The sequence below is a fragment of the Phalacrocorax carbo genome, chromosome 2 (genome assembly GCF_963921805.1).
Source record: "Phalacrocorax carbo chromosome 2, bPhaCar2.1, whole genome shotgun sequence".
Classification (NCBI taxonomy): Eukaryota; Metazoa; Chordata; class Aves; order Suliformes; family Phalacrocoracidae; genus Phalacrocorax; species Phalacrocorax carbo.
In genome coordinates, this window is record NC_087514.1 from 1,247,986 (window position 1) to 1,274,598 (window position 26,613).

At 55.9% G+C, this 26,613-nt stretch overlaps 5 protein-coding genes across 5 annotated transcripts; all 5 read right to left on the reverse strand.

Annotated features, from left to right (window-relative positions):
• Positions 1-5,281: 5,281 nt before the first annotated feature.
• Positions 5,282-5,590, reverse strand: LOC135312227 (feather keratin 1-like). The gene has a single exon (XM_064445367.1). It carries the CDS (start codon positions 5,588-5,590, stop codon positions 5,282-5,284), a length of 309 nt encoding a protein of 102 aa, XP_064301437.1.
• Positions 5,591-9,589: 3,999 nt separating this feature from the next.
• LOC135312228 (feather keratin 1-like) lies at positions 9,590-9,914 on the reverse strand. The gene has a single exon (XM_064445368.1). The coding sequence runs from the start codon at positions 9,896-9,898 to the stop codon at positions 9,590-9,592; it is 309 nt and encodes a 102-aa protein (XP_064301438.1). The 5' UTR covers positions 9,899-9,914.
• A 5,246-nt stretch (positions 9,915-15,160) lies between these two features.
• On the reverse strand, positions 15,161-15,469 carry LOC135312229 (feather keratin 1-like). The gene has a single exon (XM_064445369.1). It carries the CDS (start codon positions 15,467-15,469, stop codon positions 15,161-15,163), a length of 309 nt encoding a protein of 102 aa, XP_064301439.1.
• A 4,018-nt stretch (positions 15,470-19,487) lies between these two features.
• LOC135312230 (feather keratin 1-like) lies at positions 19,488-19,812 on the reverse strand. The gene has a single exon (XM_064445370.1). It carries the CDS (start codon positions 19,794-19,796, stop codon positions 19,488-19,490), a length of 309 nt encoding a protein of 102 aa, XP_064301440.1. The 5' UTR covers positions 19,797-19,812.
• A 5,246-nt stretch (positions 19,813-25,058) lies between these two features.
• Positions 25,059-25,367, reverse strand: LOC135312231 (feather keratin 1-like). Its single transcript, XM_064445371.1, has one exon. It carries the CDS (start codon positions 25,365-25,367, stop codon positions 25,059-25,061), a length of 309 nt encoding a protein of 102 aa, XP_064301441.1.
• Between the last annotated feature and the right edge of the window lie 1,246 nt (positions 25,368-26,613).

Below are 26,613 nucleotides of genomic sequence, written 5' to 3' on the forward strand. Positions count from 1 at the left end.
GTCCCTGGAAGAGAGGGTGTTGAGAAAGCGTAGGGGCGTGGGGGTGCGAGGGTCAATGTTGCAGGAGGGCGAGGGAGCATGGAGTTGTGGGGTGGGGCTGTGGGGAGCGTGGCAGTGGGGAGGCATCAGGGCTGCTGAGGCTGGGGGCAGAGCGTGCTGCAAGAGCTGGATGAGGTGGGTCAGGGGAAGAAGGGGAAGGGGGTTCAGACTCACCTTGTTGACGATGGAGGAGAAGGTGTGAGGAGCGTGTGTGAGGGAGAGAGGTGCTGGGCCGGCTTTTATGCTGGTCCCTGAGGGGCGGGACAGCCTTTGCACATGACGGTGTTTTGCAGCAAGTGGCTGTTACATGCCAGAGGCTGGGAGGTAATGAGGTGGGGTGTGGATTCCTTCCCGCAACACTCTCTTTTCCTTTCCTGTCCTCCTGAGGACGTGTCCTCTTGACCCTGGCGGCAGCTTTATAAGTGAGAGTTAGGTATTTGGTAGGAGTCGAATGGAAGGTGCGTGTCAGGGCATTTGACAGACATGACCAAAAGATCATAGAGTTGTGGTATTGTCAGTGAGGTCATGCCATGGCACTCGGGTGGTGAAGTTTGTTGGCATGTTGTGAAGAGGGCTCCCCATTTCTTTGAAAGCCTGGGTGTCTTGTCAGGTTTTTGAGGTGTGCCGGGTGTTAAGTGTTGCCCTTTCATTGCATTTGCTCCGTGCCGGCCTTGCTGCCAGGTGACTAAGGTGTTTTTAGGCCTGGCGTTTCCCTTTTTGTGTGCTCTGTGTGTGCCTTGGTGCCCCACTTGCTTATGAGGTTGTGATGTGTGAATTGTCTTTATATTGCAAGGTTTTGGCAGTGTCCTGGGGTCTGCAGGCAGATGTCCCTCTGCAGCCCATGGAGATTAACGGTGGAGCACATATGCACCTGCAGCCCCCGAGGGCCTCCTACCGGAGCAGGTGGATGCCCAATGGAGTCTGTGACCCCGTGGGAATGCCGTGCTGGAGCAGGCTCCTAGCTGGACCTGTGGCCCCATGCAGAGAGGAGCCCACGCTGGAGCAGTTTTGCTGGCAAAGCTTGTGACCCTGTGGGAGACCCACGCTGGAGCCCTCTCTTCCTGGGGGATGGCACCCTGTCAAAGGCACCTATGCTTGTGGCATTGTGAAGAACTTGACACTGTGGGAAGGATCCACGTTGGAGAAGTTCATGGAGGACTGTCTCCATGAGAGGGACCCTGTGCTGGAGAAAGGGAAGCATGTGAGGTGTCCTCCCTCTGAGGTAGTAGGAGCAGCAGAACCACCGTGTGATGAACTGACCACAACCCCCATTGCCCATCCCCCTGCGCTGCTCGGGGGAAGAGGTGGAGTAAATTAGGAGTAAAGTGAACCTTGGAAGAAGGGAGGGGTGGGGAAGGTGTTTTAGGTTTTGTTTATATTTGTCATTACTCTACTCTGACTTTTAGCAAAAAACTACATTAATTTCCCCAAGGCACGTCTGTTTTGCCCGTGATGGTAATTGCTGAGTGATCGCTCCCTGTCCTTATGTTGAGTCAGGAGCCTTTTGTCGTCTTCAGTCCAGTTGAGGAAAGGGAGTGACAGAGCGTCTTGGTAGTCATCTTGTGTCCAGCCCCGGCCATCCCTGCACTGAGGCCCATCTTCAGAGCTGAGCAGGGTGACAGGCTTGTTTGTGGGGCCGGTGCTCGGTGCCCCATGCTGTGCCTCAGGGTCCCCACAGTGAGGAGGATGGTGAGCGCAGTGCAGAGGGGTGGTGACTTGGGGTCCCCTGTAGAGGTGGTGCATGGCCCCTGAGGCAGGGAGGATGGTGGCCTGGAGACCACGTGCACTGTGGGACCCTGCAGCGCAGAGGGGATGGTGGTGTGGGGATCCCCTGCAAGGGATCATCTGGGGACCCCATAGCAAGGTGAGGCCATGGGCTAGGGGCTCCCATGTAGGCGGAATGGGGACCATGCAGCCAGGCGGAGAGTGCAGCCCTAGTCCAGCATTGGGTCAGCTGAGGACCCCACAGCAAGGTGACCTGGGCACCTTGGTTGTCCAGGGTCCTGGCGCCAACTGGGGATGGGGACAGGAACACTGTGTGGGTGGTCCTGGCTCCACTTTGTGAGAGAAGATGTTGTGCCAAGGACTGGAGGTGGTTGGGCTGGGGACAACAGCAAGGGGGGACCATGAAAGGGGACCCCGCCCACGTGTCCCTGTCACCCTGCAGCATGTGCAAGAAGGGCAGGGTGCCTTCTTGATGTACATATTGATGACAATGTTTTAGTTATTATGTCAGAGCCTTTTCCCTCCACCTGACCCCTCCAAGTGCCCCAGCTGCTTTTGCCTGAGGCCTTTGGTTCGGTTGTCAGCAGCATTTCTAGTCATTCAGCCCCTCATTCAGCCCCCGCCCCTCCCAGCAGCGGTTCTGGGGGCCGTTTGGTGAAGATGTTTGATTTCTTGTGCCCGACGTGTTGATTTTGGGGTCCTGACAGGAGCCTTCTGGAAACTTCCAGGATCTGCTGCAGCAGCTGGCGCCTGTCAGCCGCCGCCCGATTGGCAGGCTGTTAGGCACCCCCGGTGGGCATGTTGTTAGCTGCGTCCTGATTGGCTGATGGCTGAGGGTGCTGAGGGAGCAGCTGGCTGTGGTGAGGGAAGGCTGCAGTGCGGGCGCCTGGCTGGTGAGCTCTGGGAGAGCTGGTGAGTCCCGTGGGAGGCCCAAGTATAGTGGGAGAGGCAGGCAGGCAGGGGATGCTTTCATGCCAAACCTTGAGGGGATGCTTGCATGGCAAAGGGTTGAGGAAGCAGAATAGGCTGCCTAGCCTGGACTAGAAGAGTCCACTTGGAAGGGACCTAGAGTGATCCTCTAGCCCAACTGCCTGACCACTTCAGGGCTGACCAAAAGTTAAAGCATGTTATTAAGGGCATTGTCCAAATGCCTCTTAAGCACTGACAGACTTGCGGCATCGACCACCTCTCTAGGAAGCCTGTCCGAGTGTTTGACCACCCTCCCAGGAGTGTTTGCTAATGTCAATTCCGAATGTCCCCTGATGTGGCTTTGAAGCATTCCCATCAGTCCTCTCACTGGGTGCCAGGGAGAAGAGCTCAGCACCTCCCCATGCCCCTCTCCTCCTCAGGAAGCTGTAGAGAGCAATGGGGTCCCCCCTCAGCCTCAAGTTCTCCAAACAGAACCTCTGAAGGAGGATGCGGGGAACTACTGGCCAGCCACCTGACCTCAGTACCGGGGAAGATTATGGAGCAGTTCATCCTGAGTGCGCTCACCAGGCATGTGCAGGACAACCAGGGATTAGGCCCAGCCAGCATGGCTTCATGGAAGCAGCCTCTTGCTGGCCCTGCCTGATCTCTTTCTTGACCAGGTGACCCGCCCAGTGGATGAGGGAGAGGCTGTGGATGTTATCTACCTGCACTTTGTTGAGGCCTTTGACCCTGTCTCCCACAGCATCCTCCTAGAGCAGCTGGAGGCTCATGGCTTAGACAGGTGGTCTCTTCACTGGGTAAAAATGTGTCTGGATGGCCGAGCCCAGAGAGTTGTGGTGAATGGAACTGAATCCAGTTGGCGTCCAGTCACGAGCAGGGTTCCCCAGGGCTCTGTGTTGGGGCCAGTCTTGTTTAATATCTTTATCAATGATTTGGTTGAGAGGATTGCGTACGCCCTCAGTGAGTTTGCAGACGACACCAAGTTGGGTGGGAGTGTTGATCTGTTTGAGGGTGGGAAGGCTCTGCAGAAGATTCTGGACAGGCTGGATCACTGCGCCGAGGCCAACTGTATGAGCTTAACAAGGCCAAGTGCTGGGTCCTACACTTGGGTCACAAGAGCCGTATGAAACGCTCCAGGCTTGGGGAAGAGTGTCTGGAAAGCTGCATGTCGGAGAAGGCCCTGGGGGTGCTGGCTGACAGCCGTCTGAGCATGAGCCAGCAGTGTGGCCGGGTGACCAAGAAGGCCAACATAATCTGGGCTTGTATGAGGAATAGTGTGTCCCGCAGGAGCAGGGCAGCTATGGTGCCCCTGTGCTTGGCACTGGTGAGGCCCCACCTCGAATGCTGGGCTCAGGTTTGGGCTCCGTGGGACAAGAAGGACCTTGAGGTGCTAGAGTGTGTCCAGAGAAGGGCCATGGAGCCAGGGAAGGGTCTGGACAACAAGCATGGCAGGAAGGGGAAGTTAGGAAAAATGTATTACTGAACGAGTGGTCAGGCATTGGAAGAGGCTGCCCAGAGAGGTGGTGGAGTCACCATCGCTGGAGGTGTTTAAAAAAAGTGTAGGCGTGGCACTTCAGGGCATGGTTTAGGAGGCCTGGGGGTGTTGGGTTGACAGTTGGAATTGGTGATCTTAGAGGTCTTTTCCAACCTTAATGATTCTATTCTAGAATTCCTTGAAGGGTTGCACACAAGAGGCTTGTGATGAGTGGCAGGACAAGAGGCCCACGGCACAAGTGGAATTCCACGGGCAAAGAAGGCAAGCCTTCTTCAGTGTGAGGGTGGTGAAAGAGTGGAAGAGGTGCTGGAGTCTCCATCCTTGGAGATAGTGGACACGTGAGTGGCCGTGGTCCTGGACGACCTGCTCCAGCCAGCCCTTCTTGTAAAGTGCTTATGTCATGTTCCAGCAGCCCCCAGGTGCCAGTCTGTGCTGTTGCTGGTTGTGGTGTTCGTAGGAGAGGCCTTGTGGCCCTTTCTCACTCACGGTGATGACCTGTACAGACTTATCTTTGTGCCAGCTGGCACAATTCCTAGGACAGGTGTTGTGACCCTTCTCCACCCACCCCAAAGGCAACTTGAGGACTGTTTTCGTGCTGGGTCAGGTTGGAGGAGCCTTGGGTGAAGAAGGGAAGAGGAGGCATCTCAGGCTGGGATGAGGAGAACTTTATTGTTGGGAAAAAGAGAGTGAAAAGGCAGGAGCGCCAAGTGGAAGGGAAGCGGTCTGAGGTGCAAGTAGATCGACCATCAGCCGTGGTCCCGTGTATGAGAGACATTTTGCCAGAGAAGCAAGATCTTTGAGCCTTGCACACCGGAGATCCCTGGCTTGTGAGCAAGTGATTGCATCGGTGAGTACAGGAGATAGCAGAAGGGGCGCTGCAAGGAAAGAACTTGGAGAAGAGGAGGAAGTTCATGGGCTGTGTGTCCAGGCAGGCTGGGTTGGCCCCTTCCCTGCTTCCTTGCTTGGTGCCTCGAGAGGAGGAGCCGTGGAGGGCAGGTCCACGTGTCAGCAAGAGCCCGGAGGTGCATCCTCAGTCGATGCCCTGGCTTGCAGGGTGCGTGCTGTTGGTGTCAGGGGTGGTGGTCAGGGCCCTTAGCAGGGGTAGCAGCCCCTTATGCCACCGTAGCAGCCCAGGCCTCCAAAGCCATAGCCATAGCCAAATCCGCCGGAGGAGACGGGCACTCCCTGGGAGCTGAGGATGTTGCCCACGGCAGCCGATGAGGAGGATCCGACGGCGGTGTTCTGTGGGAAGGAGCTGAGGATGGGTCCCGGCAGGGTGACCATCACGGTGGAGGGCTGGATGACGACGCGGGAGTCCTCGCACTGCCTGACACAGGGCTCGTTGCAGCTGTTAGCCAGCGGGGTGGGTCCGCAGGGGCGGCAGAGGTCGTAGCAGGCCATGTGTGTGGTGTGGGCTGGAGGGTCCCTGGAAGAGAGGGTGTTGAGAAAGCGTAGGGGCGTGGGGGTGCGAGGGTCAATGTTGCAGGGGGGCGAGGGAGCGTGGAGTTGTGGGGTGGGGCTGTGGGGAGCGTGGTGTTGGGGAGGCGTCAGGCCTGCTGAGTCTGGGGGCAGAGAGTGCTGCAAGAGCCGGATGAGGTGGGTCAGGAGAAGGAGGGGAAGGGGGTTCAGACTCACCTTGTTGACGATCGAGGAGATATTGTGAGGGGAGTGTGTGAGGGAGAGAGGTGCTGGGCCGGCTTTTATGCTGGTCCCTGAGGGGCGGGACAGCCTTTGCGCATGACGGTGTTTTGCAGCAAGTGGCTGTTACATGCCAGAGGCTGGGAGGTCATGAGGTGGGGTGTGGATTCCTTCCCGCAACGCTGTCTTTTCCTTTCCTGTCCTCCTGAGGACATGTCCTCTTGACCCTGGCGGCAGCTTTTAAGCGAGAGTTAGTATTTGGTAGGAGTTGAATGGAAGGTGCTTGTCATCGCATTTGGAAGACATGACCAAAGCGTGGCGGCGGTTGGGTGTCATCAGTGAGGTCAAGTGATGGGATTTGTGTGATGTGGTTTGTGGGTGCGTTGTGAAGATGGGGCACCATTTCCTCACCGCCGTGGAAGGCTGGTCTGTTCTTTGAGGTGTGCCAGGCATGAGGCGCTGCCCCTTCCATGGCACTTGGTCCCTGCTGGCTATGATACCATGTCGCTAAGGCAGTCTTTAGGCGTGGCCTTACCCGTTGGGTTTGCTCTGTGAGTGTCTTGGTGGCCCTTCTTCTTGTGAGGTTGTAGCCACGTGGATTGCATTTTATCATGGTTTTAGCTGGGATCGAGTTAATATTCCTCACTGCAAGTCGTGTAGTGCGGTTCTTTGGGCTTACTATAAGAACAGCGTTGATAAGACACTGATGTTTTAGTTGTTGCTAGGTAGTGCTTTTTCTAGTCAAGGACTTTTCTAGCCTCTCGTGCTCTGCTGGGTGCCCAAGAAGCCACGAGGGGAGGGGGCATTGCCAGGATAGCTGATCCAAAGTGACCAAAGGAATATTCCATCTCATATGACATCATGCCCAGTCTGACTGGGGAAGATGGCCAGTTGCAGCTACAATCTCAGCTTGTGGACCTGCGGTGACGTTTGGTGGGTGGTATGCTTTGCATTACTTGGTCTTTGTTTTTTTCCCCCATCCTCCCAAGGTTTCACCTCTCTCTTTCTCTCTTGTTACTTTCCTTTGAATGATATTCTTTTATTACTATTACCATTACTGTTTTATTACAATTGTTAAACTGTTCTTATCTGAACCCATGGGATTTCTTACTGTGTCTCTTCCAATTGTCTCCCTTCCCAGAGGTGACGGGGGGGAGTGAGTGAGCGGCTGTGTGGTGACCAGTTGCTGACTGGGGCTAAACCATGACAATTGCAAGGTTTTGGTAGTGGCCTGGGGGCTACAGGGTGGCTTCTGTGACAGCATACAGGACTCTTGCCCATGGCTGATAGACCCAGTGCCGCCTGGCTCTAAGATGGATCCACTGCAGGCAAAGGCCGGCACAAGCAGTGACGGTGGTAGTGCTTCTGAGATAACATATTTGAAAAGTGGAGAAACTGCTGCGCAACAGGAGCCAGAGGAGAGGAGCGAGAATATGTGAGAGAAGCAACTCTACAGAGAGAAACAAAACAGCTCTACAGACCGGTTGTGTAGGGATGGATTCAGGAGGGCCAAGGTGTGGCTGGAGCTGAATTTGGTAAGGGATGCAAAGAATAACCAGAAGGGATTCTGTAAGTGTGTCAACCGGTAAAGGAAGGTTAAAGAGAGCGTACCCCCCCCAAAGAACAAGAATGGTGACCTAGTATCTATCAACAGATGAGGAGAAGGCTGAGGTACTCAACAGATTTCTGCCTCAGTCTTCACTGGAAGAAGACTTCACTGAAGACTTCAGTCTTCGCTGCTCCATCTGGACTATATGGACCGCAGGATGGGGACCAGGGGGGTAAAGCCCCTCCCGCTGTAAGGGGAGATCAGGTTTGTGACCACCTGAGGAACCTGAATGCGGCTTTGAAGCATTCCCACAAATCCTGTCACTGGATCCCACGGAGAAGAACTCAGCACCTCCCTCGCCCCTTTTCCTGCTCCGGAAGCTGGAGAGAGCAATGAGGTTCTCCCTCAGCCTCCTTTTCTCCAAAGCAGACAAGCCCATTGTCCTTAGCCGCTCCTCACAGGACGCGCCTTCCAGCCTGTCACCAGCTTTGTTGCCCTCCTCTGCATGTATTCAAGGTCTTTCACATCCTTCTGAAGTGGTGGGGCCCAGAACTGCACACAGGGCTTGAGGGGAGGCCACAGCAATCCTGCGTACAGCGGGATAATCACCTCCTGTAGGAAGATGGGTGTGCTGTGTTTGATGCACCCCAGTGTAGGGTTTGCCCCCTTGGCTGCCAGGGCACACCGCTGACTCCCCTCGAGCCTGCTGTCAGCCAGCACCCACAGACCCCTTCCTGCAGGGCTGCTCTCCAGCCACTCCTCTCCCAGTCTGGCCTTGTGTCCAGTGTTACTCCATGCCAGGTGCAGAATCCGGCATTTGCACTGGTTAAATTTCGTGCCAGCGATGGTTGCCCAATGCTCCAGTCTCTCTAGATCCCTCTGCAAGGCCTCTTGTCCCTCAGGAGAGGCAACAGCACCTCCCACTTTGGTATCATCAGCAAACTTGATAATGGTGCCTTCAACTCCTTCATCCAGTGCATTGATAAAGATCTTGAACAGAATTGGTCCTAGAATGGAGCCCTGAGGAACACCACTGGCGACAGGTTGCAGCCCACAAGTAACCGCATTCACTGTCCCCCGCTTTGAGCCTTGCTGTTGAGCCAGCCCTTCACCCAGCGCAGCGTCTACCTGCTCATCTCACAGTTGGCCAACTGGTGCAGAAGGATGCTATGAGGGGCGCGATCAGAAGCCCTACTAAAATCCAGAAACACTACATCCACGGCCTTCCCTTCGTCCCTGTAGACGAGAGAGCTTATAATAAGAGGATATGAAATTAGCCAGGCGGGACCTTCCCTTAGTGACCCATGTTGTCTGGTCCTGATGATTTTTCTGCCTGTCCTTTAAAGGCATTCATCAGCATCCAGTGGGAGCTTCTCCGTAATTTTTCCAGGTCCTGAGGCTAGACTAACGGGACTCGAGTTTCCTGGGTCTTCCCTCACACCTCTTTTTAGAAATTGGAATGAGGTTGTCTAGATCTGAGTCAGCAAGAACCTCCCCCAGACTCCCAAGAGCTGCCCAACTTGATCAGAGGTGAGTGTCTTGAGGGTTGTTGACTGTGCGGGTAGTGCTTGCTGGCGAGGAAGAGGAGGTGAGGCAGGCAGGGTATCTGTGTTTTTGAGTGGGAGGGTGCTGGCGTGCCTGTCAGGCAAGAGGCACTCCTGATATTGGCTGTGGTGGTACTATCCCTAGGGGAGGCCTTGTGACCCTAATCCACCCACCCCGCTGGCCTCTTCTGCATGGGGTTGGTGCTGGGTGAGGTTGGAGGAGTCTTGGAAGGAGAAGGAAGAGGAGACCTCACAGGCTGGGATGCAGGAGAACTTTATTGATGGAAAAATGAGTGAAGAGGCAGGAGCACCGAGTGGAAGGGAAGCAGTCTGAAGTGCGGGTAGTGTAACCGTCAGCTGAGGTGCTGTGTGTGAGAGTCAGTTTGCCAGAGAAGCAAGATTTTCGAAGCCCATATTAGGAGCAGCACTCCAGAGGTTCCCGGTGGTCCTTAGCTTGTGAGCAAGTGGTTGCATCGGTGAGTACTGGAGATAGCAGAAGGGGTGATGCAAAGAGGGAAGTGGGAGAAGAGGAGGAGGTGCGTGGGTCATGTAGCCAGGCAGGCTGGGTTGGCCCCTTCCCTGCTTCCTTGCTTGCTGCCTTGAAAGGAAGAGCCGTGGAGGGCAGGTCCACGTGTCAGCAAGAGCTCGGAGGTGCCACGTGGAGGGCCCTTAGCAGGGGTAGCAGCCCCTTATGCCACCGTAGCAGCCCAGGCCTCCAAAGCCGTAGCCGTAGCCAAATCCGCCAGAGGAGACGGGCACTCCCTGGGAGCCGAGGATGTTGCCCACGGCAGCCGATGAGGAGGATCCGACAGCGGTGTTCTGTGGGAAGGAGCTGAGGATGGGTCCTGGCAGGGTGACCTGCACGGTGGAGGGCTGGATGACGACGTGGGAGTCCTCGCACTGCCTGACACAGGGCTCGTTGCAGCTGTTAGCCAGCGGGGTGGGTCCGCAGGGGCGGCAGAGGTCGTAGCAGGCCATGTGTGTGGTGTGGAGGGTCCCTGGAAGAGAGGGTGTTGAGAAAGAGTAGGGGTGTGGGGGTGCGAGGGTCAATGTTGCAGGGGGGCGAGGGAGCGTGGAGGCGTGTTGTGTGGCTGTGGGGAGCGTGGGTGTGGGGAGGCGTCAGGACTGCTGAGGCTGGGGGCAGAGCGTGCTGCAAGAGCCGGATGAGGTGGGTCAGGAGAAGAAGGGGAAGGAGGTTCAGACTCACCTTGTTGACGATGGAGGAGAAGGTGTGAGGAGCGTGTGTGAGGGAGAGAGGTGCTGGGCCGGCTTTTATGCTGGTCCCTGAGGGGCGGGACAGCCTTTGCGCATGACGGTGTTTTGCAGCAAGTGGCTGTTACATGCCAGAGGCTGGGAGGTCATGAGGTGGGGTGTGGATTCCTTCCCGCAACGCTGTCTTTTCCTTTCCTGTCCTCCTGAGGACGTGTCCTCTTGACCCTGGCGGCAGCTTTATAAGTGAGAGTTAGGTATTTGGTAGGAGTCGAATGGAAGGTGCGTGTCAGGGCATTTGACAGACATGACCAAAAGATCAGAGAGTTGTGGTATTGTCAGTGAGGTCATGCCATGGCACTCGGGTGGTGAAGTTTGTTGGCATGTTGTGAAGAGGGCTCCCCATTTCTTTGAAAGCCTGGGTGTCTTGTCAGGTTTTTGAGGTGTGCCGCGTGTTAAGTGTTGCCCTTTCATTGCATTTGCTCCGTGCCGGCCTTGCTGCCAGGTGACTAAGGTGTGTATAGGCCTGGCGTTTCCCTTTTTGTGTGCTCTGTGTGTGCCTTGGTGCCCCACTTGCTTATGAGGTTGTGATGTGTGAATTGTCTTTATATTGCAAGGTTTTGGCAGTGTCCTGGGGTCTGCAGGCAGATGTCCCTCTGCAGCCCATGGAGATTAACGGTGGAGCACATATGCACCTGCAGCCCCCGAGGGCCTCCTACCGGAGCAGGTGGATGCCCAATGGAGTCTGTGACCCCGTGGGAATGCCGTGCTGGAGCAGGCTCCTAGCTGGACCTGTGGCCCCATGCAGAGAGGAGCCCACGCTGGAGCAGGTTTGCTGGCAAAGCTTGTGACCCTGTGGGAAACCCACGCTGGAGCCCTCTCTTCCTGGGGGATGGCACCCTGTCAAAGGCACCTATGCTTGTGGCATTGTGAAGAACTTGACACTGTGGGAAGGATCCACGTTGGAGAAGTTCATGGAGGACTGTCTCCATGAGAGGGACCCTGTGCTGGAGAAAGGGAAGCATGTGAGGTGTCCTCCCACTGAGGTAGTAGGAGCAGCAGAACCACCGTGTGATGAACTGACCACAACCCCCATTCCCCATCCCCCTGCACTGCTTGGGGGAAGAGGTGGAGTAAATTAGGAGTAAAGTGAACCTTGGAAGAAGGGAGGGGTGGGGAAGGTGTTTTAGGTTTTGTCTATATTTGTCATTACTCTACTCTGACTTTTAGCAAAAAACTACATTAATTTCCCCAAGGCACGTCTGTTTTGCCTGTGATGGTAATTGCTGAGTGATCGCTCCCTGTCCTTATGTTGACTCAGGAGCCTTTTGTCATCTTCATTCCAGTTGAGGAAAGGGAGTGACAGAGCGTCTTGGTAGTCATCTGGTGTCCAGCCCCGGCCATCCCCGCACTGAGGCCCATCTTCAGAGCTGAGCAGGGTGACAGGCTTGTTTGTGGGGCCGGTGCTCGGTGCCCCATGCTGTGCCTCAGGGTCCCCACAGTGAGGAGGATGGTGAGCGCAGTGCAGAGGGGTGGTGACTTGGGGTCCCCTGTAGAGGTGGTGCATGGCCCCTGAGGCAGGGAGGATGGTGGCCTGGAGACCACGTGCACTGTGGGACCCTGCAGCGCAGAGGGGATGGTGGTGTGGGGATCCCCTGCAAGGGATCATCTGGGGACCCCAGAGCAAGGTGAGGCCATGGGCTAGGGGCTCCCATGTAGGCGGAATGGGGACCGTGCAGCCAGGCGGAGAGTGCAGCCCTAGTCCAGCATTGGCTCAGCTGAGGACCCCACAGCAAGGTGACCTGGGCACCTTGGTTGTCCAGGGTCCTGGCGCCAACTGGGGATGGGGACAGGAACACTGTGTGGGTGGTCCTGGCTCCACTTTGTGAGAGAAGATGTTGTGCCAAGGACTGGAGGTGGTTGGGCTGGGGACAACAGCAAGGGGGGACCATGAAAGGGGACCCCGCCCACGTGTCCCTGTCACCCTGCAGCATGTGCAAGAAGGGCAGGGTGCCTTCTTGATGTACATATTGATGACAAATTTTTAGTTATTATGTCAGAGCCTTTTCCCTCCACCTGACCCCTCCAAGTGCCCCAACTGCTTTTGCCTGAGGCCTTTGGTTCGGTTGTCAGCAGCATTTCTAGTCATTCAGCCCCTCATTCAGCCCCCGCCCCTCCCAGCAGCGGTTCTGGGGGCCGTTTGGTGAAGATGTTTGATTTCTTGTGCCCGACGTGTTGATTTTGGGGTCCTGACAGGAGCCTTCTGGAAACTTCCAGGATCTGCTGCAGCAGCTGGCGCCTGTCAGCCGCCGCCCGATTGGCAGGCTGTTCGGCACCCCCGGTGGGCATGTTGTTAGCTGCGTCCTGATTGGCTGATGGCTGAGGGTGCTGAGGGAGCAGCTGGCTGTGGTGAGGGAAGGCTGCAGCGCGGGCGCCTGGCTGGTGAGCTCTGGGAGAGCTGGTGAGTCCCGTGGGAGGCCCAAGTATACTGGGAGAGGCAGGCAGGCAGGGGATGCTTTCATGCCAAACCTTGAGGGGATGCTTGCATGGCAAAGGGTTGAGGAAGCAGAATAGGCTGCCTAGCCTGGACTAGAAGAGTCCACTTGGAAGAGTCCACTTGGAAGGGACCTAGAGTGATCCTCTAGCCCAACTGCCTGACCACTTCAGGGCTGACCAAAAGTTAAAGCATGTTATTAAGGGCATTGTCCAAATGCCTCTTAAGCACTGACAGGCTGCAGCATCGATTGCCTCTCTAGGACGCCTGAGTGTTTGACCACCCTCCCAGGAATGTTTGCTAATGTCAATTCTGAAAGTCCCCTGATGCGGCTTTGAAGCATTCCCATCAGTCCTCTCACTGGGTGCCAGGGAGAAGAGCTCAGCACCTCCCCATGCCCCTCTCCTCCTCAGGAAGCTGTAGAGAGCAATGGGGTCCCCCCTCAGCCTCCTGTTGTCCAAACAGAACCTCTGATGGAGGATGCGGGGAACTACTGGCCAGCCACCTGACCTCAGTACCGGGGAAGATTATGGAGCAGTTCATCCTGAGTGCGCTCACCAGGCATGTGCAGGACAACCAGGGATCAGGGCCTGCCAGCATGGCTTCATGGAAGCAGCCTCTTGCTGGCCCTACCTGATCTCTTTCTTGACCAGGTGATCCGCCCAGTGGATGAGGGAGAGGCTGTGGATGTTATCTACCTGCACTTTGTTGAGGCCTTTGACCCTGTCTCCCACAGCATCCTCCTCGAGCAGCTGGAGGCTCATGGCTTAGACAGGTGGTCTCTTCACTGTGTAAAAATGTGTCTGGATGGCCGAGCCCAGAGAGTTGTGGTGAATGGAACTGAATCCAGTTGGCGTCCAGTCACGAGCAGGGTTCCCCAGGGCTCAGTGTTGGGGCCAGTCTTGTTTAATATCTTTATCAGTGATTTGGTTGAGAGGATTGCGTACGCCCTCAGTGAGTTTGCAGACGACACCAAGTTGGGTGGGAGTGTTGATCTGTTTGAGGGTGGGAAGGCTCTGCAGAGGATTCTGGACAGGCTGGATCACTGCGCCGAGGCCAACTGTATGAGCTTAACAAGGCCAAGTGCTGGGTCCTACACTTGGGTCACAAGAGCCGTATGAAACGCTCCAAGCTTGTGGAAGAGTGTCTGGAAAGCTGCGTGTCGGAGAAGGCCCTGGGGGTGCTGGCTGACAGCCGTCTGAGCATGAGCCAGCAGTGTGGCCGGGTGACCAAGAAGGCCAACATAATCTGGGCTTGTATGAGGAATAGTGTGTCCCGCAGGAGCAGGGCAGGGATGGCGCCCCTGTGCTTGGCACTGGTGAGGCCCCACCTCGAATGCTGGGCTCAGGTTTGGGCTCTGTGGGACAAGAAGGACCTTGAGGTGCTGGAGAGTGTCCAGAGAAGGGCAATGGAGCTAGGGAAGGGTCTGGAGAACAAGTGTGATGGGAAGGGGGTATTAGGAAAAATGTATTACTGAAAGAGTGGTCAGGCATTGGAAGAGGCTGCCCAGAGAGGTGGTGGAGTCACCATCGCTGGAGGTGTTTAAAAAAAGTGTAGGCGTGGCACTTCAGGGCATGGTTTAGGAGGCCTGGGGGTGTTGGGTTGACAGTTGGAACTGGTGATCTTAGAGGTCTTTTCCAACCTTAATGATTCTATTCTAGAATTCCTTGAAGGGTTGCACACAAGAGGCTTGTGATGAGTGGCAGGACAAGAGGCCCACGGCACAAGTGGAATTCCACGGGCAAAGAAGGCAAGCCTTCTTCAGTGTGAGGGTGGTGAAAGAGTGGAAGAGGTACTGGAGTCTCCATCCTTGGAGATAGTGGACACGTGAGTGGCCATGGTCCTGGACGACCTGCTCCAGCCAGCCCTTCTTGTAAAGTGCTTATGTCATGTTCCAGCAGCCCCCAGGTGCCAGTCTGTGCTGTTGCTGGTGGTGGTGTTCGTAGGAGAGGCCTTGTGGCCCTTTCTCACTCACGGTGATGACCTGTACAGACTTATCTTTGTGCCAGCTGGCACAATTCCTAGGACAGGTGTTGTGACCCTTCTCCACCCACCCCAAAGGCAACTTGAGGCCTGGTTTTGTGCTGGGTCAAGTTGGAGGAGCCTTGAGTGAAGAAGGGAAGAGGAGGCGTCTCGGGCTGGGATGAGGAGAACTTTATTGTTGGAAAAAAGAGAGTGAAAAGGCAGGAGCGCCAAGTGGAAGGGAAGCGGTCTGAGGTGCAAGTAGATCGACCATCAGCCGTGGTCCTGTGTATGAGAGACAATTTGCCAGAGAAGCAAGATTTTCGAGCCTTACACAACGGAGGTCCCTGGTGGACCTGGCTTGTGAGCAAGTGGTTGCATCGCTGAGTACAGGAGATAGCAGAAGGGGCGATGCAAGGAAGGAAGTTGGAGAAGAGGTGGAGGTTCATGGGCCGTGTGTCCAGGCAGGCTGGGTTGGCCCCTTCCCTGCTTCCTTGCTTGGTGCCTTGAGAGGAAGAGCCGTGGAGGGCAGGTCCACGTGTCAGCAAGAGACTGGAGGTGCCACGTGGGGGGCCTTAGCAGGGGTAGCAGCCCCTTATGCCACCGTAGCAGCCCAGGCCTCCAAAGCCATAGCCGTAGCCGAAGCGGCCGGAGGAGACGGGCACTCCCTGGGAGCCGAGGATGTTGCCCACGGCAGCCGAAGAGGAGGATCCGACGGCAGTGTTCTGTGGGAAGGAGCTGAGGATGGGTCCTGGCAGGGTGACCAGCACGGCGGGAGGCTGGATGACGACGCGGGAGTCCTCGCACTGCCTGACACAGGGCTCGTTGCAGCTGTTAGCCAGCGGGGTGGGTCCGCAGGGGCGGCAGAGGTCGTAGCAGGCCATGTGTGTGGTGTGGAGGGTCCCTGGAAGAGAGGGTGTTGAGAAAGCGTAGGGGCGTGGGGGTGCGAGGGGTGTGGTGGTGTGAGGTGGGGGTGCAACAGCAGGAGGACAAGGGAGCGTGGAAGCGTGTTGTGTGGCTGTGGGGAGCATGGGGGTGAGGAGGCGTCAGGGCTGCTGAGGCTGGGGGCAGAGCGCACTGGAAGAGCTGGACGAGGTGGGTCAGGAGAAGGAGGGGAAGGGCGTTCAGACTCACCTTGTTGACGATGGAGGAGAAGGTGTGAGGAGAGTGTGTGAGGGAGAGAGGTGCTGGGCCGGCTTTTATGCTGGTCCCTGAGGGGCGGGACAGCCTTTGCACATGATGGTGTTTTGCAGCAAGTGGCTGTTACATGCCAGAGGCTGGGAGGTAATGAGGTGTGGTGTGGATTCCTTCCCGCAACGCTCCCTTTTGCTTTCCTGTCGTCCTCCTGAGGACGTGTCCTCTTGACCCTGGCGGCAGCTTTTAAGCGAGAGTTAGTATTTGGTAGGAGTTGAATGGAAGGTGCTTGTCATCGCATTTGGAAGACATGACCAAAGCGTGGCGGCGGTTGGGTGTCATCAGTGAGGTCAAGTGATGGGAGTTGTGTGATGTGGTTTGTGGGTGCGTTGTGAAGATGGGGCACCATTTCCTCACCGCCGTGGAAGGCTGGTCTGTTCTTTGAGGTGTGCCAGGCATGAGGCGCTGCCCCTTCCATGGCACTTGGTCCCTGCTGGCTATGATACCATGTCGCTAAGGCAGTCTTTAGGCGTGGCCTTACCCGTTGGGTTTGCTCTGTGAGTGTCTTGGTGGCCCTTCTTCTTGTGAGGTTGTAGCCACGTGGATTGCATTTTATCATGGTTTTAGCTGGGATCGAGTTAATATTCCTCACTGCAAGTCGTGTAGTGCGGTTCTTTGGGCTTACTATAAGAACAGCGTTGATAAGACACTGATGTTTTAGTTGTTGCTAGGTAGTGCTTTTTCTAGTCAAGGACTTTTCTAGCCTCTCGTGCTCTGCTGGGTGCCCAAGAAGCCACGAGGGGAGGGGGCATTGCCAGGATAGCTGATCCAAAGTGACCAAAGGAATATTCCATCTCATATGACATCATGCCCAGTCTGACTGGGGAAGATGGCCAGTTGCAGCTACAATCTCAGCTTGTGGACCTGCGGTGACGTTTGGTGGGTGGTATGCTTTGCATTACTTGGTCTTTGTTTTTTTCCCCCATCCTCCCAAGGTTTCACCTCTCTCTTTCTCTCTTGTTACTTTCCTTTGAATGATATTCTTTTATTACTATTACCATTACTGTTTTATTACAATTATTAAACTGTTCTTCTCTGAACCCATGGGATTTCTTACTGTGTCTCTTCCAATTGTCTCCCTTCCCAGAGGTGACGGGGGGGAGTGAGTGAGCGGCTGTGTGGTGACCAGTTGCTGACTGGGGCTAAACCATGACAATTGCAAGGTTTTGGTAGTGGCCTGGGGGCTACAGGGTGGCTTCTGTGACAGCATACAGGACTCTTGCCCATGGCTGATAGACCCAGTGCCGCCTGTCTCTAAGATGGATCCACTGCAGGCAAAGGCCGGCACAAGCAGTGACGGTGGTAGTGCTTCTGGGGTAACATATTTGAAAAGTGGAAAAACTGCTGCGCAACAGGAGCCAGAGGAGAGGAGCGAGAATATGTGAGAGAAGCAACTCTACAGAGAGAAACAAAACAGCCGTACAGACCGGTTGTGTAGGGATGGATTCAGGAGGGCCAAGGTGTGGCTGGAGCTGAATTTGGTAAGGGATGCAAAGAATAACCAGAAGGGATTCTGTAAGTGTGTCAACCGGTAAAGGAAGGTTAAAGAGAGCGTACCCCCCCCAAAGAACAAGAATGGTGACCTAGTATCTATCAACAGATGAGGAGAAGGCTGAGGTACTCAACAGATTTCTGCCTCAGTCTTCACTGGAAGAAGACTTCACTGAAGACTTCAGTCTTCGCTGCTCCATCTGGACTATATGGACCGCAGGATGGGGACCAGGGGGGTAAAGCCCCTCCCGCTGTAAGGGGAGATCAGGTTTGTGACCACCTGAGGAACCTGAATGCGGCTTTGAAGCATTCCCACAAATCCTGTCACTGGATCCCACGGAGAAGAACTCAGCACCTCCCTCGCCCCTTTTCCTGCTCCGGAAGCTGGAGAGAGCAATGAGGTTCTCCCTCAGCCTCCTTTTCTCCAAAGCAGACAAGCCCATTGTCCTTAGCCGCTCCTCACAGGACGCGCCTTCCAGCCTGTCACCAGCTTTGTTGCCCTCCTCTGCATGTATTCAAGGTCTTTCACATCCTTCTGAAGTGGTGGGGCCCAGAACTGCACACAGGGCTTGAGGGGAGGCCACAGCAATCCTGCGTACAGCGGGATAATCACCTCCTGTAGGAAGATGGGTGTGCTGTGTTTGATGCACCCCAGTGTAGGGTTTGCCCCCTTGGCTGCCAGGGCACACCGCTGACTCCCCTCGAGCCTGCTGTCAGCCAGCACCCACAGACCCCTTCCTGCAGGGCTGCTCTCCAGCCACTCCTCTCCCAGTCTGGCCTTGTGTCCAGTGTTACTCCATGCCAGGTGCAGAATCCGGCATTTGCACTGGTTAAATTTCGTGCCAGCGATGGTTGCCCAATGCTCCAGTCTCTCTAGATCCCTCTGCAAGGCCTCTTGTCCCTCAGGAGAGGCAACAGCACCTCCCACTTTGGTATCATCAGCAAACTTGATAATGGTGCCTTCAACTCCTTCATCCAGTGCATTGATAAAGATCTTGAACAGAATTGGTCCTAGAATGGAGCCCTGAGGAACACCACTGGCGACAGGTTGCAGCCCACAAGTAACCGCATTCACTGTCCCCCGCTTTGAGCCTTGCTGTTGAGCCAGCCCTTCACCCAGCGCAGCGTCTACCTGCTCATCTCACAGTTGGCCAACTGGTGCAGAAGGATGCTATGAGGGGCGCGATCAGAAGCCCTACTAAAATCCAGAAACACTACATCCACGGCCTTCCCTTCGTCCCTGTAGACGAGAGAGCTTATAATAAGAGGATATGAAATTAGCCAGGCGGGACCTTCCCTTAGTGACCCATGTTGTCTGGTCCTGATGATTTTTCTGCCTGTCCTTTAAAGGCATTCATCAGCATCCAGTGGGAGCTTCTCCGTAATTTTTCCAGGTCCTGAGGCTAGACTAACGGGACTCGAGTTTCCTGGGTCTTCCCTCACACCTCTTTTTAGAAATTGGAATGAGGTTGTCTAGATCTGAGTCAGCAAGAACCTCCCCCAGACTCCCAAGAGCTGCCCAACTTGATCAGAGGTGAGTGTCTTGAGGGTTGTTGACTGTGCGGGTAGTGCTTGCTGGCGAGGAAGAGGAGGTGAGGCAGGCAGGGTATCTGTGTTTTTGAGTGGGAGGGTGCTGGCGTGCCTGTCAGGCAAGAGGCACTCCTGATATTGGCTGTGGTGGTACTATCCCTAGGGGAGGCCTTGTGACCCTAATCCACCCACCCCGCTGGCCTCTTCTGCATGGGGTTGGTGCTGGGTGAGGTTGGAGGAGTCTTGGAAGGAGAAGGAAGAGGAGACCTCACAGGCTGGGATGCAGGAGAACTTTATTGATGGAAAAATGAGTGAAGAGGCAGGAGCACCGAGTGGAAGGGAAGCAGTCTGAAGTGCGGGTAGTGTAACCGTCAGCTGAGGTGCTGTGTGTGAGAGTCAGTTTGCCAGAGAAGCAAGATTTTCGAAGCCCATATTAGGAGCAGCACTCCAGAGGTTCCCGGTGGTCCTTAGCTTGTGAGCAAGTGGTTGCATCGGTGAGTACTGGAGATAGCAGAAGGGGTGATGCAAAGAGGGAAGTGGGAGAAGAGGAGGAGGTGCGTGGGTCATGTAGCCAGGCAGGCTGGGTTGGCCCCTTCCCTGCTTCCTTGCTTGCTGCCTTGAAAGGAAGAGCCGTGGAGGGCAGGTCCACGTGTCAGCAAGAGCTCGGAGGTGCCACGTGGAGGGCCCTTAGCAGGGGTAGCAGCCCCTTATGCCACCGTAGCAGCCCAGGCCTCCAAAGCCGTAGCCGTAGCCAAATCCGCCAGAGGAGACGGGCACTCCCTGGGAGCCGAGGATGTTGCCCACGGCAGCCGATGAGGAGGATCCGACAGCGGTGTTCTGTGGGAAGGAGCTGAGGATGGGTCCTGGCAGGGTGACCTGCACGGTGGAGGGCTGGATGACGACGTGGGAGTCCTCGCACTGCCTGACACAGGGCTCGTTGCAGCTGTTAGCCAGCGGGGTGGGTCCGCAGGGGCGGCAGAGGTCGTAGCAGGCCATGTGTGTGGTGTGGAGGGTCCCTGGAAGAGAGGGTGTTGAGAAAGAGTAGGGGTGTGGGGGTGCGAGGGTCAATGTTGCAGGGGGGCGAGGGAGCGTGGAGGCGTGTTGTGTGGCTGTGGGGAGCGTGGGTGTGGGGAGGCGTCAGGACTGCTGAGGCTGGGGGCAGAGCGTGCTGCAAGAGCCGGATGAGGTGGGTCAGGAGAAGAAGGGGAAGGAGGTTCAGACTCACCTTGTTGACGATGGAGGAGAAGGTGTGAGGAGCGTGTGTGAGGGAGAGAGGTGCTGGGCCGGCTTTTATGCTGGTCCCTGAGGGGCGGGACAGCCTTTGCGCATGACGGTGTTTTGCAGCAAGTGGCTGTTACATGCCAGAGGCTGGGAGGTCATGAGGTGGGGTGTGGATTCCTTCCCGCAACGCTGTCTTTTCCTTTCCTGTCCTCCTGAGGACGTGTCCTCTTGACCCTGGCGGCAGCTTTATAAGTGAGAGTTAGGTATTTGGTAGGAGTCGAATGGAAGGTGCGTGTCAGGGCATTTGACAGACATGACCAAAAGATCAGAGAGTTGTGGTATTGTCAGTGAGGTCATGCCATGGCACTCGGGTGGTGAAGTTTGTTGGCATGTTGTGAAGAGGGCTCCCCATTTCTTTGAAAGCCTGGGTGTCTTGTCAGGTTTTTGAGGTGTGCCGCGTGTTAAGTGTTGCCCTTTCATTGCATTTGCTCCGTGCCGGCCTTGCTGCCAGGTGACTAAGGTGTGTATAGGCCTGGCGTTTCCCTTTTTGTGTGCTCTGTGTGTGCCTTGGTGCCCCACTTGCTTATGAGGTTGTGATGTGTGAATTGTCTTTATATTGCAAGGTTTTGGCAGTGTCCTGGGGTCTGCAGGCAGATGTCCCTCTGCAGCCCATGGAGATTAACGGTGGAGCACATATGCACCTGCAGCCCCCGAGGGCCTCCTACCGGAGCAGGTGGATGCCCAATGGAGTCTGTGACCCCGTGGGAATGCCGTGCTGGAGCAGGCTCCTAGCTGGACCTGTGGCCCCATGCAGAGAGGAGCCCACGCTGGAGCAGGTTTGCTGGCAAAGCTTGTGACCCTGTGGGAAACCCACGCTGGAGCCCTCTCTTCCTGGGGGATGGCACCCTGTCAAAGGCACCTATGCTTGTGGCATTGTGAAGAACTTGACACTGTGGGAAGGATCCACGTTGGAGAAGTTCATGGAGGACTGTCTCCATGAGAGGGACCCTGTGCTGGAGAAAGGGAAGCATGTGAGGTGTCCTCCCACTGAGGTAGTAGGAGCAGCAGAACCACCGTGTGATGAACTGACCACAACCCCCATTCCCCATCCCCCTGCACTGCTTGGGGGAAGAGGTGGAGTAAATTAGGAGTAAAGTGAACCTTGGAAGAAGGGAGGGGTGGGGAAGGTGTTTTAGGTTTTGTCTATATTTGTCATTACTCTACTCTGACTTTTAGCAAAAAACTACATTAATTTCCCCAAGGCACGTCTGTTTTGCCTGTGATGGTAATTGCTGAGTGATCGCTCCCTGTCCTTATGTTGACTCAGGAGCCTTTTGTCATCTTCATTCCAGTTGAGGAAAGGGAGTGACAGAGCGTCTTGGTAGTCATCTGGTGTCCAGCCCCGGCCATCCCCGCACTGAGGCCCATCTTCAGAGCTGAGCAGGGTGACAGGCTTGTTTGTGGGGCCGGTGCTCGGTGCCCCATGCTGTGCCTCAGGGTCCCCACAGTGAGGAGGATGGTGAGCGCAGTGCAGAGGGGTGGTGACTTGGGGTCCCCTGTAGAGGTGGTGCATGGCCCCTGAGGCAGGGAGGATGGTGGCCTGGAGACCACGTGCACTGTGGGACCCTGCAGCGCAGAGGGGATGGTGGTGTGGGGATCCCCTGCAAGGGATCATCTGGGGACCCCAGAGCAAGGTGAGGCCATGGGCTAGGGGCTCCCATGTAGGCGGAATGGGGACCGTGCAGCCAGGCGGAGAGTGCAGCCCTAGTCCAGCATTGGCTCAGCTGAGGACCCCACAGCAAGGTGACCTGGGCACCTTGGTTGTCCAGGGTCCTGGCGCCAACTGGGGATGGGGACAGGAACACTGTGTGGGTGGTCCTGGCTCCACTTTGTGAGAGAAGATGTTGTGCCAAGGACTGGAGGTGGTTGGGCTGGGGACAACAGCAAGGGGGGACCATGAAAGGGGACCCCGCCCACGTGTCCCTGTCACCCTGCAGCATGTGCAAGAAGGGCAGGGTGCCTTCTTGATGTACATATTGATGACAAATTTTTAGTTATTATGTCAGAGCCTTTTCCCTCCACCTGACCCCTCCAAGTGCCCCAACTGCTTTTGCCTGAGGCCTTTGGTTCGGTTGTCAGCAGCATTTCTAGTCATTCAGCCCCTCATTCAGCCCCCGCCCCTCCCAGCAGCGGTTCTGGGGGCCGTTTGGTGAAGATGTTTGATTTCTTGTGCCCGACGTGTTGATTTTGGGGTCCTGACAGGAGCCTTCTGGAAACTTCCAGGATCTGCTGCAGCAGCTGGCGCCTGTCAGCCGCCGCCCGATTGGCAGGCTGTTCGGCACCCCCGGTGGGCATGTTGTTAGCTGCGTCCTGATTGGCTGATGGCTGAGGGTGCTGAGGGAGCAGCTGGCTGTGGTGAGGGAAGGCTGCAGCGCGGGCGCCTGGCTGGTGAGCTCTGGGAGAGCTGGTGAGTCCCGTGGGAGGCCCAAGTATAGTGGGAGAGGCAGGCAGGCAGGGGATGCTTTCATGCCAAACCTTGAGGGGATGCTTGCATGGCAAAGGGTTGAGGAAGCAGAATAGGCTGCCTAGCCTGGACTAGAAGAGTCCACTTGGAAGAGTCCACTTGGAAGGGACCTAGAGTGATCCTCTAGCCCAACTGCCTGACCACTTCAGGGCTGACCAAAAGTTAAAGCATGTTATTAAGGGCATTGTCCAAATGCCTCTTAAGCACTGACAGGCTGCAGCATCGATTGCCTCTCTAGGACGCCTGAGTGTTTGACCACCCTCCCAGGAATGTTTGCTAATGTCAATTCTGAAAGTCCCCTGATGCGGCTTTGAAGCATTCCCATCAGTCCTCTCACTGGGTGCCAGGGAGAAGAGCTCAGCACCTCCCCATGCCCCTCTCCTCCTCAGGAAGCTGTAGAGAGCAATGGTGTCCCCCCTCAGCCTCCTGTTGTCCAAACAGAACCTCTGATGGAGGATGCGGGGACCTACTGGCCAGCCACCTGACCTCAGTACCGGGGAAGATTATGGAGCAGTTCATCCTGAGTGCGCTCACCAGGCATGTGCAGGACAACCAGGGATCAGGGCCTGCCAGCATGGCTTCATGGAAGCAGCCTCTTGCTGGCCCTACCTGATCTCTTTCTTGACCAGGTGATCCGCCCAGTGGATGAGGGAGAGGCTGTGGATGTTATCTACCTGCACTTTGTTGAGGCCTTTGACCCTGTCTCCCACAGCATCCTCCTCGAGCAGCTGGAGGCTCATGGCTTAGACAGGTGGTCTCTTCACTGTGTAAAAATGTGTCTGGATGGCCGAGCCCAGAGAGTTGTGGTGAATGGAACTGAATCCAGTTGGCATCCAGTCACGAGCAGGGTTCCCCAGGGCTCAGTGTTGGGGCCAGTCTTGTTTAATATCTTTATCAGTGATTTGGTTGAGAGGATTGCGTACGCCCTCAGTGAGTTTGCAGACGACACCAAGTTGGGTGGGAGTGTTGATCTGTTTGAGGGTGGGAAGGCTCTGCAGAGGATTCTGGACAGGCTGGATCACTGCGCCGAGGCCAACTGTATGAGCTTAACAAGGCCAAGTGCTGGGTCCTACACTTGGGTCACAAGAGCCGTATGAAACGCTCCAAGCTTGTGGAAGAGTGTCTGGAAAGCTGCGTGTCGGAGAAGGCCCTGGGGGTGCTGGCTGACAGCCGTCTGAGCATGAGCCAGCAGTGTGGCCGGGTGACCAAGAAGGCCAACATAATCTGGGCTTGTATGAGGAATAGTGTGTCCCGCAGGAGCAGGGCAGGGATGGCGCCCCTGTGCTTGGCACTGGTGAGGCCCCACCTCGAATGCTGGGCTCAGGTTTGGGCTCTGTGGGACAAGAAGGACCTTGAGGTGCTGGAGAGTGTCCAGAGAAGGGCAATGGAGCTAGGGAAGGGTCTGGAGAACAAGTGTGATGGGAAGGGGGTATTAGGAAAAATGTATTACTGAAAGAGTGGTCAGGCATTGGAAGAGGCTGCCCAGAGAGGTGGTGGAGTCACCATCGCTGGAGGTGTTTAAAAAAAGTGTAGGCGTGGCACTTCAGGGCATGGTTTAGGAGGCCTGGGGGTGTTGGGTTGACAGTTGGAACTGGTGATCTTAGAGGTCTTTTCCAACCTTAATGATTCTATTCTAGAATTCCTTGAAGGGTTGCACACAAGAGGCTTGTGATGAGTGGCAGGACAAGAGGCCCACGGCACAAGTGGAATTCCACGGGCAAAGAAGGCAAGCCTTCTTCAGTGTGAGGGTGGTGAAAGAGTGGAAGAGGTACTGGAGTCTCCATCCTTGGAGATAGTGGACACGTGAGTGGCCATGGTCCTGGACGACCTGCTCCAGCCAGCCCTTCTTGTAAAGTGCTTATGTCATGTTCCAGCAGCCCCCAGGTGCCAGTCTGTGCTGTTGCTGGTGGTGGTGTTCGTAGGAGAGGCCTTGTGGCCCTTTCTCACTCACGGTGATGACCTGTACAGACTTATCTTTGTGCCAGCTGGCACAATTCCTAGGACAGGTGTTGTGACCCTTCTCCACCCACCCCAAAGGCAACTTGAGGCCTGGTTTTGTGCTGGGTCAAGTTGGAGGAGCCTTGAGTGAAGAAGGGAAGAGGAGGCGTCTCGGGCTGGGATGAGGAGAACTTTATTGTTGGAAAAAAGAGAGTGAAAAGGCAGGAGCGCCAAGTGGAAGGGAAGCGGTCTGAGGTGCAAGTAGATCGACCATCAGCCGTGGTCCTGTGTATGAGAGACAATTTGCCAGAGAAGCAAGATTTTCGAGCCTTACACAACGGAGGTCCCTGGTGGACCTGGCTTGTGAGCAAGTGGTTGCATCGCTGAGTACAGGAGATAGCAGAAGGGGCGATGCAAGGAAGGAAGTTGGAGAAGAGGTGGAGGTTCATGGGCCGTGTGTCCAGGCAGGCTGGGTTGACCCCTTCCCTGCTTCCTTGCTTGGTGCCTTGAGAGGAAGAGCCGTGGAGGGCAGGTCCACGTGTCAGCAAGAGACTGGAGGTGCCACGTGGGGGGCCTTAGCAGGGGTAGCAGCCCCTTATGCCACCGTAGCAGCCCAGGCCTCCAAAGCCATAGCCGTAGCCAAATCCGCCGGAGGAGACGGGCACTCCCTGGGAGCCGAGGATGTTGCCCACGGCAGCCGAAGAGGAGGATCCGACGGCAGTGTTCTGTGGGAAGGAGCTGAGGATGGGTCCTGGCAGGGTGACCAGCACGGCGGGAGGCTGGATGACGACGCGGGAGTCCTCGCACTGCCTGACACAGGGCTCGTTGCAGCTGTTAGCCAGCGGGGTGGGTCCGCAGGGGCGGCAGAGGTCGTAGCAGGCCATGTGTGTGGTGTGGAGGGTCCCTGGAAGAGAGGGTGTTGAGAAAGCGTAGGGGCGTGGGGGTGCGAGGGGTGTGGTGGTGTGAGGTGGGGGTGCAACAGCAGGAGGACAAGGGAGCGTGGAAGCGTGTTGTGTGGCTGTGGGGAGCATGGGGGTGAGGAGGCGTCAGGGCTGCTGAGGCTGGGGGCAGAGCGCACTGGAAGAGCTGGACGAGGTGGGTCAGGAGAAGGAGGGGAAGGGCGTTCAGACTCACCTTGTTGACGATGGAGGAGAAGGTGTGAGGAGAGTGTGTGAGGGAGAGAGGTGCTGGGCCGGCTTTTATGCTGGTCCCTGAGGGGCGGGACAGCCTTTGCACATGATGGTGTTTTGCAGCAAGTGGCTGTTACATGCCAGAGGCTGGGAGGTAATGAGGTGTGGCGTGGATTCCTTCCCGCAACGCTCCCTTTTGCTTTCCTGTCGTCCTCCTGAGGACGTGTCCTCTTGACCCTGGCGGCAGCTTTTAAGCGAGAGTTAGTATTTGGTAGGAGTTGAATGGAAGGTGCTTGTCATCGCATTTGGAAGACATGACCAAAGCGTGGCGGCGGTTGGGTGTCATCAGTGAGGTCAAGTGATGGGAGTTGTGTGATGTGGTTTGTGGGTGCGTTGTGAAGATGGGGCACCATTTCCTCACCGCCGTGGAAGGCTGGTCTGTTCTTTGAGGTGTGTCAGGCATGAGGCGCTGCCCCTTCCATGGCACTTGGTCCCTGCTGGCTATGATACCATGTCGCTAAGGCAGTCTTTAGGCGTGGCCTTACCCGTTGGGTTTGCTCTGTGAGTGTCTTGGTGGCCCTTCTTCTTGTGAGGTTGTAGCCACGTGGATTGCATTTTATCATGGTTTTAGCTGGGATCGAGTTAATATTCCTCACTGCAAGTCGTGTAGTGCGGTTCTTTGGGCTTACTATAAGAACAGCGTTGATAAGACACTGATGTTTTAGTTGTTGCTAGGTAGTGCTTTTTCTAGTCAAGGACTTTTCTAGCCTCTCGTGCTCTGCTGGGTGCCCAAGAAGCCACGAGGGGAGGGGGCATTGCCAGGATAGCTGATCCAAAGTGACCAAAGGAATATTCCATCTCATATGACATCATGCCCAGTCTGACTGGGGAAGATGGCCAGTTGCAGCTACAATCTCAGCTTGTGGACCTGCGGTGACGTTTGGTGGGTGGTATGCTTTGCATTACTTGGTCTTTGTTTTTTTCCCCCATCCTCCCAAGG

Coding starts and splice junctions, on each gene's coding strand:
- LOC135312227 (XM_064445367.1), bottom strand. CDS start 5,590: ATGGCCTGCTACGACCTCTGCCGCCCCTGCGGACCCACCCCGCTGGCT.
- LOC135312228 (XM_064445368.1), bottom strand. CDS start 9,898: ATGGCCTGCTACGACCTCTGCCGCCCCTGCGGACCCACCCCGCTGGCT.
- LOC135312229 (XM_064445369.1), bottom strand. CDS start 15,469: ATGGCCTGCTACGACCTCTGCCGCCCCTGCGGACCCACCCCGCTGGCT.
- LOC135312230 (XM_064445370.1), bottom strand. CDS start 19,796: ATGGCCTGCTACGACCTCTGCCGCCCCTGCGGACCCACCCCGCTGGCT.
- LOC135312231 (XM_064445371.1), bottom strand. CDS start 25,367: ATGGCCTGCTACGACCTCTGCCGCCCCTGCGGACCCACCCCGCTGGCT.